At 37.6% G+C, this 14,383-nt stretch overlaps 1 protein-coding gene across 1 annotated transcript in view; it reads left to right on the forward strand.

Moving 5' to 3' along the window:
* The first annotated feature begins 317 nt into the window (after positions 1 to 317).
* JMJD1C (jumonji domain containing 1C) overlaps positions 318 to 14,383 on the forward strand; it is a 342,815-nt gene continuing 328,749 nt past the window's right edge. The window contains exon 1 of the mRNA XM_012657501.1: positions 318 to 652. Within this exon, the coding sequence (XP_012512955.1) occupies positions 485 to 652 (168 nt within the window). The 5' untranslated portion in view covers positions 318 to 484. The remainder of the gene's footprint in view (positions 653 to 14,383) is intronic.

Genomic DNA, 14,383 nt, shown 5'->3' on the forward strand with positions numbered 1-14,383 from the left:
AGCAGCCGCAGCCTCTGGAGCCTGGCTGGTCCCGCAGCCGCTGCCGCCGCGTCGGGCACTACTTTCCGTCTGCGGTGGTTCCGCCGACCCTCCCGGCGGCTCCCTCCCCCAACCCTCGCCGGCGGAAGGAGACGCGCGGCGCGCTCACTGCTCGCCAGTGGATGGGGAGGCGGAGTAGTACTGGCCGGCGCTGTGGCGGCGGCGGCCGAGGCTGCCTCGGGGCGTCCGACGGCGGTGTAGGAATTTCTGTCAGGTTTTCTGTGGAGCCGTAGTCCAAGGCTGCGACTCTGGGAGTCAAGGAAAGTGAGACAGCGGAGACGAGGTCGCTGTGTCTTCCTGGGCAGAGCGGCCGGTGCGTCCTCCGGTCTGCGCTCGCTCGTGGGGCCGCCGCCGTCCTTCGGTCCGTTCCCCTCAGTATGAGCGGCCGGTAGGAGCGGGTTCCCTCGCAGTGGCGGAGGCAGCGGCCGTCCCGGTAGCGACGGCTATGGCGGTGGAGACGCGGCCGGAGCTGGTGGGGAAACGGTTCCTGTGTGTGGCGGTCGGCGACGAGGCGCGTCCGGAGCGCGGGGAGAGCGGACGCTGCTGGCGGAGCTGGCGAGCGGGGGTCATCCGAGCTGTGTCACATAGGGACAGCCGCAATCCGGACCTGGCGGTAAGAGAGCGAGCGCCCCCCATTCCCTTTGCCGGCCTCCGCGCCCAGGTCTCTCGTAGGCGCACCTCGATAGCGTACCTCCGGCACCTAGCGCAGTCCGGCCAACTGGCGGTCACGCCCCTCTTCCGAGCCCGCGGCGGGTTTGCCCACATCCCTCGCCTGGTCGCTGCCTCCCTACGAGTGGCTTCGTCGGCGACGGCGGTGTTGGAGCAAGATTCCCGGGACGGCCGCGGGGCCGCCCTGGCCCCTGTCCGGGAGGGTTCGACCGCGGTTCCCCGCTGTGGCGCCTGGACGGCCGCGGAGACCTCACGCTAAGGCGGAGCTGAAAGCCGGGCGCCGCGCGGGCAGGTGGGGGTAGCGGGCGGACCACTCGTGCCGGGACGTGGCCAGCGTCGCTGGCATTTCTTTCCTTGCAAATGTCTTAATAGTGCGGGGGCTTGAGACTTAAAATTTATCCCATAAGATTGCCGAAAGGGTGGGAGAAAAGGAGAGAGACAAGAATCTGGTTTTCCTGGCAGTACTGAGGTTCATGTGTCTTTTAGAGGCAAAAGCTGTGGCGGTGGCGGGGCCCTGATTCATCCTCTGCTTACTAGGTGCTTGGCTTTCTAACTGGGAATGTAGGAAAAGAAAATTTTTGGTATGGAGGGTAACAGAAATTAATCTTTCTCTCTCTTTCTTTCCCATAGTGTACTTTTCGTTAGAAACAGATGATACTTTAGAGTCAAGATGTTCCTGGGTTTTTTTAAATACTATTTTAAATAAAAGAAATAATATTGTAAATTAAAATGTTAAATGCCCCGCAGAATTAAGTGTCTTTTTCTTTGTTTTCTTTTCATTACATGTGACACTGCTAAGGTTTTCTTTCAGTAATGTAGGTACGTGTATGATTTTGAGACAGGATATGCCTGTTGTGTTCCAAGCCCATTCTCACTGGGGGACAGGTTGAAGGTAAGGGCAGAGTAGCGACAAGACATTGGCTAGGCTTCCCAGGATTGATTTATGAACAATAATACATGAAATGTATACTTAGTGCCCTGCGGCATTTACTTTTTCACTGAGAATTTCATATTTGGGAATTTTTTCACTTTTTCACTTTGTATGCAAGCTTACAATTCCAAATTCATTGTAATATCTGTGGATGTACGTATCTATTTTAATATTTTGTACCCGTCTATTTTAATAGTTTTTGAATGTCTTTTTGTTATCCCTGTGTTTTCATCACTGTAGGCAATGATACGGTTTCATGCGGAGTATATTAATGTTGACTTGTTTTGCTGAAAGGTATTTTTAATAGAAAATGAGTAGAATAGAGGTAATTTTGAAGATTTGGTTGGTTATTCTGGTTAAAAAAAGTAGAATCTTAGAAAACATTGCTGATCTTAATGGTTCTAGAAACTACAGCAGATCAATTCAGTAACTACTTTTGTGTAAAAGGTACTGCTAAATTTATTTCTCATCCTTTTACTCTGATATGAAATTAGCTTGGCTTTTATGTGGAAGCAAGTTGGATTATGGTTTAGCATTTTAAAATTATTTCAGAACAAACACGGAGTGATATTTTGTGTTTTCCACAGTATTTTGTTTTAGTAGATACATGAAAATTAGGAAATAGTTTTAAATTATGGATATCATTGGTGACAGTCAAGTTATCAAACTGAAATCTGTTAAAGACTTAATTACTTTCTTAGTTGGGAATTTAGATGATACAAAGAGGGAGTTAACATATGTCATGTTTGTAAATGGCCGGGCATTAGCTGGGTATTTAAAAATAAAAAAATACCTTATCTGTGGATGGTGGGGATTGACTGGAAAGAACAGAAAGGAGTTTCTTTAGATGATGGAAATGTTTTATATCCTGATTGTTGGTTACATAGGCGTATATATATTTGTCAAAACTCATTGAAGTGTACACTTCATCTCTGCATTTCGCTATCCAAATTTTACCAAAAAAAGAAAAATGCGTGTTGAACCATAAATATGTGAACATTTGACATTTTCCTTTATCTAACAGTCTTTATTTGAAAAATGAATGTTTTTACTTACAGTGTAATTATAGGTTTTTTTAGCCTAGAATCTACAATTTTAGATTGGTTTGCAAACTTTCATACATTCATATTTCTTAATTGAAACTTAGGACAGTTAACATCAACATAATGTAATCCTGTTAGACTTTTGTTAGCAAAGAGTAAATTTTAAAGAGTTTGATCAATTATATGAAAAATGCTGATAAACAGGCAATGTTGTGGTTTTTTTTAAATTACAAAATGTATTATTAAAAATCTGTAAGTATATTAGAAATCTTGGTTGTACATGTAAGTGGCACCTGATTTGGAAGGATAACTGTCAAAACTTGAAAGGAGTTTAGGCATACTGTGTCTTAAAGATAATTCTTATTTTTGGTCTTATGTGTGAGGAATTACCATGTGCATTAATTTCCTGTCACTGCTTTAATTAACATAATCTTGGTGGCTTAAACTGTGCAAATTTATAATATTGCAGTTTTGGAAATGTGACATGGGGTCTCACTGGACTGAAATCAAGGTGTGGCAAGACTATGTTTAAGAGAGATCTGTTTTCTTTCCTTTTCTAGTTTTTAGAAGCTGTCCATATTCCTTGGCTCATTGCTGCCTTCCCCCATCTTAAAAGCCAGCCAGGTTGTATCTCTCTGATCTTCTTTCCTAATCATCTCCCTCTGACTCTCCTTCTGCTTCCCTCTTTCACTTTTAAGTGCCTTTGTCATTACATTGGTAATAACTCAGATAATTCAGGATAATCTCACTGTCTACTGATTAACAACCATAACTCCATTTGGACCTTAATTCCTCTTTGCCATGTGATGTAAGAGTTACAGGTTCTGAGGATTAGGATGAGAGTATCTTTGGGCTGGCATTCTTTTTTTATTTAATTTCTAATTTTTAATTATTATGGGTGCGTAATAGATGTATATATTTACAGGGTACATGTGAGTTTTGAAACAGGCATGCAATGTGAATTAATCAAATCAGGGTAAGTAGGGTAGCCAACACCTCAGGCATTTATCATTTCTTTGTGTTAGGAACATTCCAGTTCTACTCTTTTAGTTATATTAAAGTATTCCCTAACTTGTTGATTATAGTCACTTTGTTGTGCTATCAAATATTGTTCATTCTATCGAACTGTATTTTTGCTAATCATCTCCACTTTATCTCCCCCTCCCTGCTACCCTTCCCGTCCTCTGGTAACCATCATTCTACTCTATCTTCATGAGATCGGTTGTTTTTAAAATTTAGCTCCCATATATGAGTGAGAACATTCGAGATTTGTATTTCTGTGCTTGGTTTATTTCATTTAACATAATGTTCTCCAGTTCCATCCATGTTGTTGCAAATGGCAGGATTTCATTCTTTTTTGTGTCTGTATAACGGTCCATTGTGTATATGTACCACAATTTCTTTATCCGTTCATCTGTTGATGGACACTTAGGTTGATTCTAAATCTTGGCTTTTGTGAATAGTGCTATAGTAAACATGGGAGTATAGATATATTTTCCATATACTGAATTCCTTTCTTTTGGATATATACCTAGTAGTGGGATTGCTGGGTCATATGGTAGCTCTATTTTTAATTTTTTGAGAAACTTCCATACTATTCTCCGAATGCACTAGTTTACATTCTCACCAAAAGTATACAAGGGTTCCCCTTTCTCCACATCCTTTCCACCATTCATTATTGCCTGTTTTTTTGATAAAAGCCATTTTAACTGGGGTGAGATGGTATTTCTTTGTAGTTTTGATTTGCATTTCTATGATGACGAATGATGTTGAGCATTTTTTCATATACCCACTGGCCATTTGTATGTCTTCTTTTGAGAAATGTCTATTCAGATCCTTTGCCCATTTTGTGATAGGATTACTTGATTTTTTTTGGTATAGAATTGTTGGAGCTCCTTATGTATTCTAGTTATTGATGCCTTGTCAGATGGTACTTTGCAAGTATTTTCTCCCATTTTGTGGGTTGTTTCTTTCCTTTGTTGATTGTTTGCTGTGCAGAAGCTTTTTAGCTTATGATCCCATTTTTCCAATTTTGCTTTGGTTGCCTACGCTTCAGGGGTATTACTCAAGAAGTCCTTGCCCAGACCAATGCCTCAGGTGTTTCTGCAGTGTTTTCTTTTAGTAGTTTCATAGTTTCAGGTCTTAGATGTAGGTCTTTAATTCATCTTGATTTGATTTTTGTATATGACAGGAGATACAGGTCTAGTTTCATTCTTCTGAATATGGATATCTGGTTTTCTGGATTGGCATTATTTTTACCACACCACGGCAGTAAACATATTCAATATGTACAATGTGAACTTACATAATTTGATACAAATAAATTAAGATTAAAGTTTATTTTTTCATGCCAGGAGTTATAGTGATATCACTCTCTGATCTCTTAAGTAATAAATTTAATTGCTAGGATTTTTATTAGATTATGTTTAGATAATTTCAGATATTTTGTTGACTTTTTAAAAAATATCTTGGCAACATTTTGGATTATCTACGTTGGAATTATCTTAACCAACAGAAGATCTTATCTGAACCCTTTTTATACGGGAGGACCAAGTTGTTGAAGAAGTTGAAATATATATAACATGAGGCTTCTTCATGTTGAATTCTTTTTTTAGCCCCATTACTTAGCAATGTTCTTGTCTTGGCATACATTGTTGACATTCCTACTATCCTACTTTTTGAGGAACTTTTCTAGGAAATTGATAGTATTATGGAAGGAAAACTGGCAATTGAGAAGTACTGTTGCGTAATATTCATCCTTGCATAATATTGTCATGCTCCTTAAAGAGCAAACATTGGTTTACTCTTAGCTTTTTACTTAGCTTCTGTTCCTGAACTCAGTCTCTTGTTTGTTTATCCATTCATCCATTCACCCACCCACTCTCACCTATCTTTCTTTGATGCTTAGGGTGATTGCATCACTATTTTCAAGCCAGCCCTGTCTGAAGTGTGAGTATTTAAGAATATGTGTGTGGATTTTTGAATACAGAAAAGGAACTAAAAATTATACTGTGTTTCAAAGATCAAACCCATACATTTGCTTGTATTTGGGGGATAACCTGGGAATGCAGATATTTAAACTGTCCTGAGCTGTGTGCCAGCAGATAAGTTATTTTGTAAAACTTCTGTGCCTAAATATAAATAATATTCATGTTTAGGAAATTTAAAGTGATTTATGATTTTTTTTTTTTTTTTTAAGACAAGAGTCTCACTCTGTTGCCCAGACTAGGGTGCTGTGGCATCAGCCTAGTACACAACAACCTCAAACTCCTGGGCTCAAGCAATCCTACTGCCTCAGCCTCCTGAGTAGCTGGGATTACAGGCACATGCCACCATGCCTGGCTAATTTTTTTTTCTATTTTTAGTTTCCCGGCTAATTTTTTCTATTTTTAGTAGAGATGGGGTTCTCACTCTTGCTCAGGCTGAATGATTTATGATTGATGTGTCTGTAAGTAAGCCCTTTTTCATTTTTAGATCTATACATTTCTGCCCAGCTCTCTCATTCAGTAAGTTTCCAATTGAGTTGGTAGCATTTGATTTCCTTATATGTTTTGTTAGGGTAATTTTTCGGGTCAGTCTGACATTTATGTACTGGTCTTGAAGTATTGATAATGGTAATTATGAATGTGTGAATCATTTTTACTTCATTGGTCAATATGACCTTAACAGGTTAACTATAGGGAAAATTGATTTAGCTAGTAGGTGAAAACACTATGTCTGATTTAAGTACAGAGATTATTTTTTACCCTTTCTTGCATTTGTTGTTGCGACTGGTCCTAAAGACTTAGATAAAGGAAAATGAATGTGTCAGTTATACCTGTGGTGGAATCTACTTATGTAGTTAACCATTACCTAGTTTTAGAAGAAGGTCATCACGTACTAAAAGGTGTTAATTGTATTTCTATGTAAAATTAAATAAAGGAACTACTGTTTTTTTTTCTTTTGACATGTTATATTTACATTCTGGCATATATATTGGTTTCATTAATTTAAAATAGAGAATGTTTTCATTATGGGGTAATTGGACTTCAGAAATTTTACCATGAGCAACCTAGTCTTTTTTATATAGGGATATCATTGCATTTGAAAGTGAAAATGTATCCTAGATAGTTCAATGTAATCAAAAGCATATAGGCTATTTTCCTATGTTTATAGATTTTTGTATATTATTTTTGACAATTTTAAGATAAATACAAAGAATATCAACTCTCAGACTAATACTCACTTTCTTTCCTCTTCACATATTTAGTACAGTACCTAGCATTTACTTCTGTGTTCAGTAAATATTTATTGAGTGGTAAATAAATGTACACCATAAGTTTCTTGAATATTTTAATCCATACTGTCCATCTCAATTATCTGTGTACTCTTAATTGTGAATCTCATTTCTTTTGTGGCATTGTGTACCTTTTCTCCCCAGCATCCATTCTTTTATCCATTGTGTGGTTTGCAGCGGTCCCCAACTGTTTTGGCACCAGGGACCGGTTTCATGGAAGACAGTCTTTCCATGGGGGGTAGTAGGATGGTGAGTGGAGCTCACGTGGTGATACAGGCAATGAGGATCACTTGCTCCAGCTGTGTTGGGTGGGGGGGACTCCCCCTCTTCCTGAGTTTCATGGAAGATGTCCATGGATGCAGGGGAAGGGGCAGGAGGAATGGAGCTCTGCAGCCTGGTCCCTAACAGGCTGTTGACCAGTACAGGGGTTGGGGACTGCAGGACTAAAGGATGGGCCAATCAACAAATAGAACTCCTCTAGCTACGTTGATGGCTGCAGGCCCTAAATGGATCCAGTCAGAATGAAGCCAGGGATAGTTTTGTGTGGGTGTGAGTCTGGATCTGCTGGAGCCATTTTTCTACTTTAAGGTAAATCAATTTGAAGACAAAACTGACATACTAGAGGTTAATAGAGTTGACAAGGAAGCAGCAAAAAATGTTACTGATCAGATTTTTGTTTTTGAAGCCTGTGTACTACTGTTGGATTTTTCACTTAGGGGATTTTTCATTTGAAGACAATAAATTTACTTGAGGTTTAAGCCCATTTTGGTTGGTTTATCTTTTCCTTGAAAGCAAAAGCATCTTAACTGATACACATGGCAATATTTCATTCCACTTTTTTTTAAAAACATTTGAAAGCAGGGGCATTTTCTTGACACTCTTGCATTTTTTGTTTGATGTTAAGACTTTAGCATTTTCTTGTACTTTGTATAACTTCAATGATGATATTCTAGAAGGGTAATATGGCGATATATTCTGCTTTAATGTGTTCAGATGTATCCCACAGCTTTGAAAAAATTAATTTGTTTTAATGTATGTAAAATATAAATGTCTGTTTCCAAATATTTAAAAATAAGAAATAACATTCAATTTTTATATTAGGAAGTATACCATAAACCTCTCACAATTAAGTAGAAATGTCAGGAAAGAGACATCATTACTATTTCAGAAATTAACTAGAAATGGAAACTTTTACTTTTTAGTTCATAATACCATTCACGTTTATACTCTGTCTGTGCTGGCCAGATAAATAACTGCAGATCTACTATTCCTTATCTGAAATTCTGAAATCCAAATAGTTACGGCAACTAAATGTTTCTTAATGATTCATTTAGAAGCAAAAGCTGACTGAATAAACTCATTTTTTAGTAGAACCTAATATGATTTGAATACTTTTGTAGGAAAAATATTAATGCGCTTAATTTCAGGATTCTCTAAACCCTGCAGAGGTGTTACATATTACCTAGGACTTGCACTCTATCACCACAAATCAACTACTGTAATATATGCTATGTTTAATTTTATGAAATCCAACAAGTTTTCGACACCCTCGATATCTAGTTGGAAGAGTTTTGGATGAGAGATTGTTATTTGAATACTAATACTGATAATTTTTGACGGTAGCAATTTAGTGGCAACAAATACTGCTAGTTTTATTTGTTTTGAGATTCGACAGTGATCAACTGTCTGTTCAGGTAGTTTCTTCCCAGTATGAATTTTTTTTTTTTTTTTTTGAGACAGAGTCTCACTATGTTGCCTGGGCTAGAGTGCCATGGCGTCATCCTAGCTCACAGCAACCTCAAACTCCTGGGCTCAAGTGATCCTCCTGCCTCAGCCTCCCAAGTAGCTGGGACTACAGGCATGAGCTACCATGCCCGGCTAATTTTTTCTATATATTTTTAGTTGTCCAATTAATTTCTTTCTATTTTTAGTAGAGACGGGGTCTCGTTCTTGCTCAGGCTGGCTTCGAACTCCTGAGCTCAAACAATCCACCCACCTCGGCCTCCCAGAGAGCTAGGATTACAGGCGTGAGCCACCGCGTCCGTGTGAATTTTAACAAACTTTTACTTCATATGAAAATTCTTAATCTGACAAATTTATTTTAATTTTATTTTTTTAGAGATGGGTTTTGCTCTGTTGCCCAGGCTGGAGTGCAGTGGTGGGATGATATTAATAGCTCAATGCAACTTTGAACCCCTGGGCTCCAGCCGTCCTCCCACCTTAGCCTCTACAGGCCTGTGCCACTGTGCCCAGCTAATTTTTTTTCTTTTATTTTTTTGAGACAGGGTCTTTCTGTGTTGCCCGGGCTGGTCTTGAACTCCTGGCCTCAAGTGATCTCCTGCCTCAGCCTCCCTAGTAGCTGAGATTATAGGCATGATCCACCATGCCTGGCTCTGACAAAGAAATTTTTAAGGATTACATAATTTATCCTTAAATCAGGGGATATTTTCTTTGATCTTTTCTTCATTTTATTAAAGTATACTATAGACATGTTTTAGATTAGTGATTTCTAATTTGACAAATGGTTTAATTGAGTACAATCAAATAAATGTTTAATTTTGATTAGTAATACAATGTTTATAAATTTTTTTTGTTGTCTGGAATGAAGACATGGACTTTGGAGGTCAGACCTAGATTATAACTAGGTAAATTGTTTACAGTGTGACCTTTAATTTCTCCGTCTTAGTTTCCTTATCTGTACAATAGAGCTGTTATGAGAATTATATGAATTATGTAGCAAAGGAACTAATAGTTGACACTTATTTTAATTTTTCAATTTGTTTCTTCAAATTCTGTGTGTGAAGTTGGTTTCCCATGTTGCTTGGTATATTCATTAGCTTTATGAATATATGTATTTCCTTAATCTCTGAATAATAAGAGAATTTGAGAGTTTTCATCACACAACCAGTAAGCATCAGGGCAGTAATTTGAATACAGATTTCTGATTCCAAATCCAGTGTGTCTATACTGTGCTATATTGCTTCTCCAAATGGTTGTATTTCACGGGCTCTCAAAGTGAAAAAAAAAACAACAAAGCCCCTTTAATTGCTATGATATATATTCTTTCTGAGCCTTTTCTTTCTTGATTTCTGTAGGTCCATGGTTCAAGTCCTCTTGGGCTGTTATTTCTCCTTCTTCCTGACTACAGTTCCTCCCATCTTAATTTGGTGTTAGAGGTTCAGTCCTTGGCCTCTTGTTGCTTGGTTTCTTTAAATCTTGTTATTCCCCTTGAAGAATTGTAGTACTTTGCATAATTACTCACAGATCTGAAATTTAAGCATTGGACTTTCTTCAATTCAGTTTGATCTATAATCTCTACCTTCTTTGACAGCTTTACATGAATGTCCCATATTTGGATTTGAGAAAATTTATCTAAAAGATAATTATCTTCATATAAAACCAGCTGCCCTTTTGAGATTTAATTTGAAGTCTTACCTGGGCTTGAAAACTCTTTTCATCTTTTGTTCCCCCTACCTTGAATGTAGGCATTTACTCATTTCTGTGAATTTCTTCCTTCAAATTGAAACCTGCTTGCCCATCTACATTGTTTTTAATTTGTACTACTAGTAGACCAAACCTTCCTTCCCCAGGCATGTATTAAGTGATCTTTTAGCTTTCAAGTCTTTTTGCTGTCTATTCTATTCAATGTCAACAGATTACTTACCCTGGATTTCTCTGTAGCTCACTCCCCACCCCCCTTAGTACTTTTTTCTTTGCTTAACTGATGAAGTCCAAAAATCACATTTTCTAAGAGTGCTTAGACTTGTTCAGTCTTACCTCTGTCCTTTTTGAAACTTAAAATTCACAAATCTTCTACACAAACTGTTGTGATTGTTTAGTGAAAATCTTTCTTTGCAGTTTTTTAAATGTTATGTGTAACCCACTGTTTATAAAATCACAAAATGCATTTCATGTTTCCTTTCAAATTTCATTTGCTAATAGTTTCTAATGTGAAACTGATGGTAGGCATACTCCCTTTTTTTAAAAATGGTGTCTGTGTTGCATGAATTGAGTTAAAATGGAAAAACATACTTAATGAATCAAATAATGTATAAAGTATCAGTTATTCCATTTCCTTCCGTGAAAGACAAAATCCAATTTTAATAGCATTTTACACAATGTTCACAAATCTGGAAATACATTTCTTTGATTCGAAGATATTTATTTTCCACATTTTAATGTTTCTGAAATTAAGGCACAGTTTACATTCAGATCATGTCAAAAGTGACTTGTTTACCACTACGTAGAATATCAAGTAGCAATATTCTGTTTGTAGTCCTCTACAAAGTATGTGACCTCATTCTGTAGGACTTTTTAGTACCCCTTTAAACGCTTAATTAACTGAGGCTACCGTAGAGCTTTGATTTATGTGGGTTGTATCTATTGATACTTACTATATTGTGATAAAAATTAAAACTGAAGTTTTTAAAACACAAGAACATGTAAGCACACGTTCCATTACCTGTCAGCTGTGATACTACACTACAGGTAACCTACTGCTCTGTATGCAGATGAAAGAATGAGTTGAAAAGGCAAATAAAATAATGAGTTAGTATTATTATTGAAAGTTTTTATCTTACTAATCCCTCGACTGCATTCTGTTGCCCCTGAAAACCTGGTGAAGATGTGTGTTCATCTAGTTGTCTCTTTAGTTGAATTATTTACATTGGTTATTACTATAAGTGGTTGAATTTTAAGTTGAATTTGGCTTCTTCAATATTTCAGATTTCGTCCAGTATTTGCTGTGTTGCTATGAAAATTAGAAGATCGCCTATAACATGCCAGAGAATGTTAACATGGCAGTAGAACTAGTCAGCATTCCTAGAATAGATTTTAGAATTTTTCAAAGCTAGGAGAGATCTGTGTGACTAATTCATATCTTGTGAAAGACTGACACTTAGGAGCTGAAACATCTGATCCATCTGTTAAAATTACGAGTTTAAGATTTTAAAAACATCTTTAGGCTCAGAGAAATATCAAAGAAGGAAGCAGTATGTTAATGTATGGATAAAGTTATGCATTATCATTCAATATAAAATGGCTTTATGTATATTTAATGTAGGAGTTACTTCCTCCCTAAATTGTTAGTCCATAGATGGAATCTTAGTATTGAGGCAATATGGTACTAGGTAAAATATTTGTAAAACAATTTAAAGTTGGTAAACTGTTGCAATGTGTTGAATAGCATCATACTATTATTTAGTCTGTGTTCTTTTTCTTCTTTAAACTCACCTTGCTAAAACTATGTAGACCTTATTTTAGATTGTTTCAATTATTCCTTAAAATGTTTTATTATCTTAACTTTCAAAATTTCTGATGATATTTTAATACCAAAATGAATCGTTAAGGGAAACTGTTTTACTTTACATTGTTCATTTGAATAAAGAGAGTAAGTAGCCGGGGGCTGGACGCGGTGGCTCACGCCTGTAATCCTAGCACTCTGGGAGGCCGAGGCAGGCGGATTGCTTGAGCTCAGGAGTTCAAAACCAGCCTGAGCAAGAGCGAGACCCCGTCTCTACTAAAAAATAGAAAGAAATGATCTGGACAACTGAAAATATATAGAAAAAAATTAGCCAGGCACGGTGGCACATGCCTGTGGTCCCAGCTGCTCGGGAGGCTGAGGCAGAAGGATTGCTTGAGCCCAGGAGTTTGAGGTTGCTGTGAGCTAGGCTGACGCCACGGCACTCACTCTAGCCTGGGCAACAGAGTGAGACTCTGTCTCAAAAAAAAAAAAAAGAGTAAGTAGTGAATATGAATATAGACTATATGTATCCCATCTTTTTATAATGGTTTTGAAATAAACCATATAAAACCATATAAACCATGTATAAACATATACACATATTTATAGAAATAATTACCCTTGAAATATAAAGTAGTAACAAAGGAAAAAAGTAAATAAACTTACAGAGAGTTAATATAATATTGCATTAAATTTACCTCTGAATTTCTTAGTGTTCAGAACAAAGTAAGAATTGTGATGAATTAAGGTATCATTGATTTTCAAAGTGTTTTTCAGTAAGCCTCACTGTCTTTTTGGATTGCTTTCTTGGATCCCTTGGAAAAGTGAGTGGACAAAGGAGACAAGCAAGAAACCTGAGAGTACTGAATTCTGGTCCTCATCCCCTTCAATTAGAACACCCATTGAATTTTATCAGTTTTATTTAATAGTGATTCCTTAGGCCAAAAAAATTCTTTTTTCAGAGAGAAGGAAATAAGCCATTCTTTTTTTTTTTTTTTGAGACAGAGTCTCACTATGTTGCCCGGGCTAGAGTGCAGTGTTGTCAGCCTAGCTCACAGCATCCTCAAACTCCTGGGCTCAGGTGATCTTCCTGCCTCAGCCTCCCAGGTAGCTGGGACTACAGGCACGCGCCACCATGCCCCTGAGGTGGGCGGATCGTTTGAGCCCAGGAGTTCTCCTGAGCTGAATTGATCCGCCCACCTCAGCCTCCCAGAGTGCTAGGATTACAGGCGTGAGCCACCAGGCTGGCCAGTAAGCCATTCTTAAAGAGAGAAACTTTTCCTGAAAGAAAATCAAAAACTGGTAGCTTATAAAAGGTTATGCAAAGGGAAACAAGCAATGAGAGACTCTTTCTTGGTAAATAAGAAAAGAAGGTGTAATTATGAAGTGTCACTTGAGGATATTCTTGCAAGAGATTTAAATAATGTCCAGGTATGTAATTTTTTAGTGATCAGTAGATTTCAGAGAAGAACCTGATACATATGACTGAAATCAGTGATTATCAACCTTTTCCTTTTTGTATTCATTGCAGTCTCTTGGTGGATAGGGTTAAGCTTTAATGTGCATAACAGTCTTGGAGGAATCGTGTTAAAAAGATTCTTTTTTCTAGACTTCATACCCGGATACTTTGATCTTAGATGTTGGGTAAAGGACCAGAATCTGTATTTTACTAAAATTTAATAACTGTTTTGTTTCAGTATCAAAACAACATAAAAGAGTATATGTAGAATAATCTCACTCTATTCCTGCCCCCCATCAGCCCACTTTACTCTGTCTCTCTTTTAAATAACCATTTTTATTAATTTATGTTTCTTTCCAGAGTTTTTTAAATAATGGTATGAGTAAGGTACCCATAGTCTCATTTCTCTCATTCATATGTAATCAAGCTGAACATCAATAGAGGAAAACAACCACATATTATGAGTGTCCTGACAAGATACAGTAGGAAGGACACAGTCCAGCCAATGAAATATTTTTTGCCAGAAATAATTGAACCTGAATATAATCAAGCTTTGAGATTCAACTCCCAGTTTATAGTATATATGGGGGTAGAGGACCATGTTAAACTACACCATGAGAATGCAGTCAGCCACATCCACAAAGTGGGGAATTCTAGACCTGTGGTGGCAATATTTGTAGCCACTAGTCACGTGTAGCAGTTTAAATTTTAATTAATTAATTAA

The sequence above is a fragment of the Propithecus coquereli genome, unplaced genomic scaffold (assembly GCF_000956105.1).
Source record: "Propithecus coquereli isolate 6110/MARCELLA unplaced genomic scaffold, Pcoq_1.0 Scaffold115, whole genome shotgun sequence".
In the NCBI taxonomy this organism is placed as follows: Eukaryota; Metazoa; Chordata; class Mammalia; order Primates; family Indriidae; genus Propithecus; species Propithecus coquereli.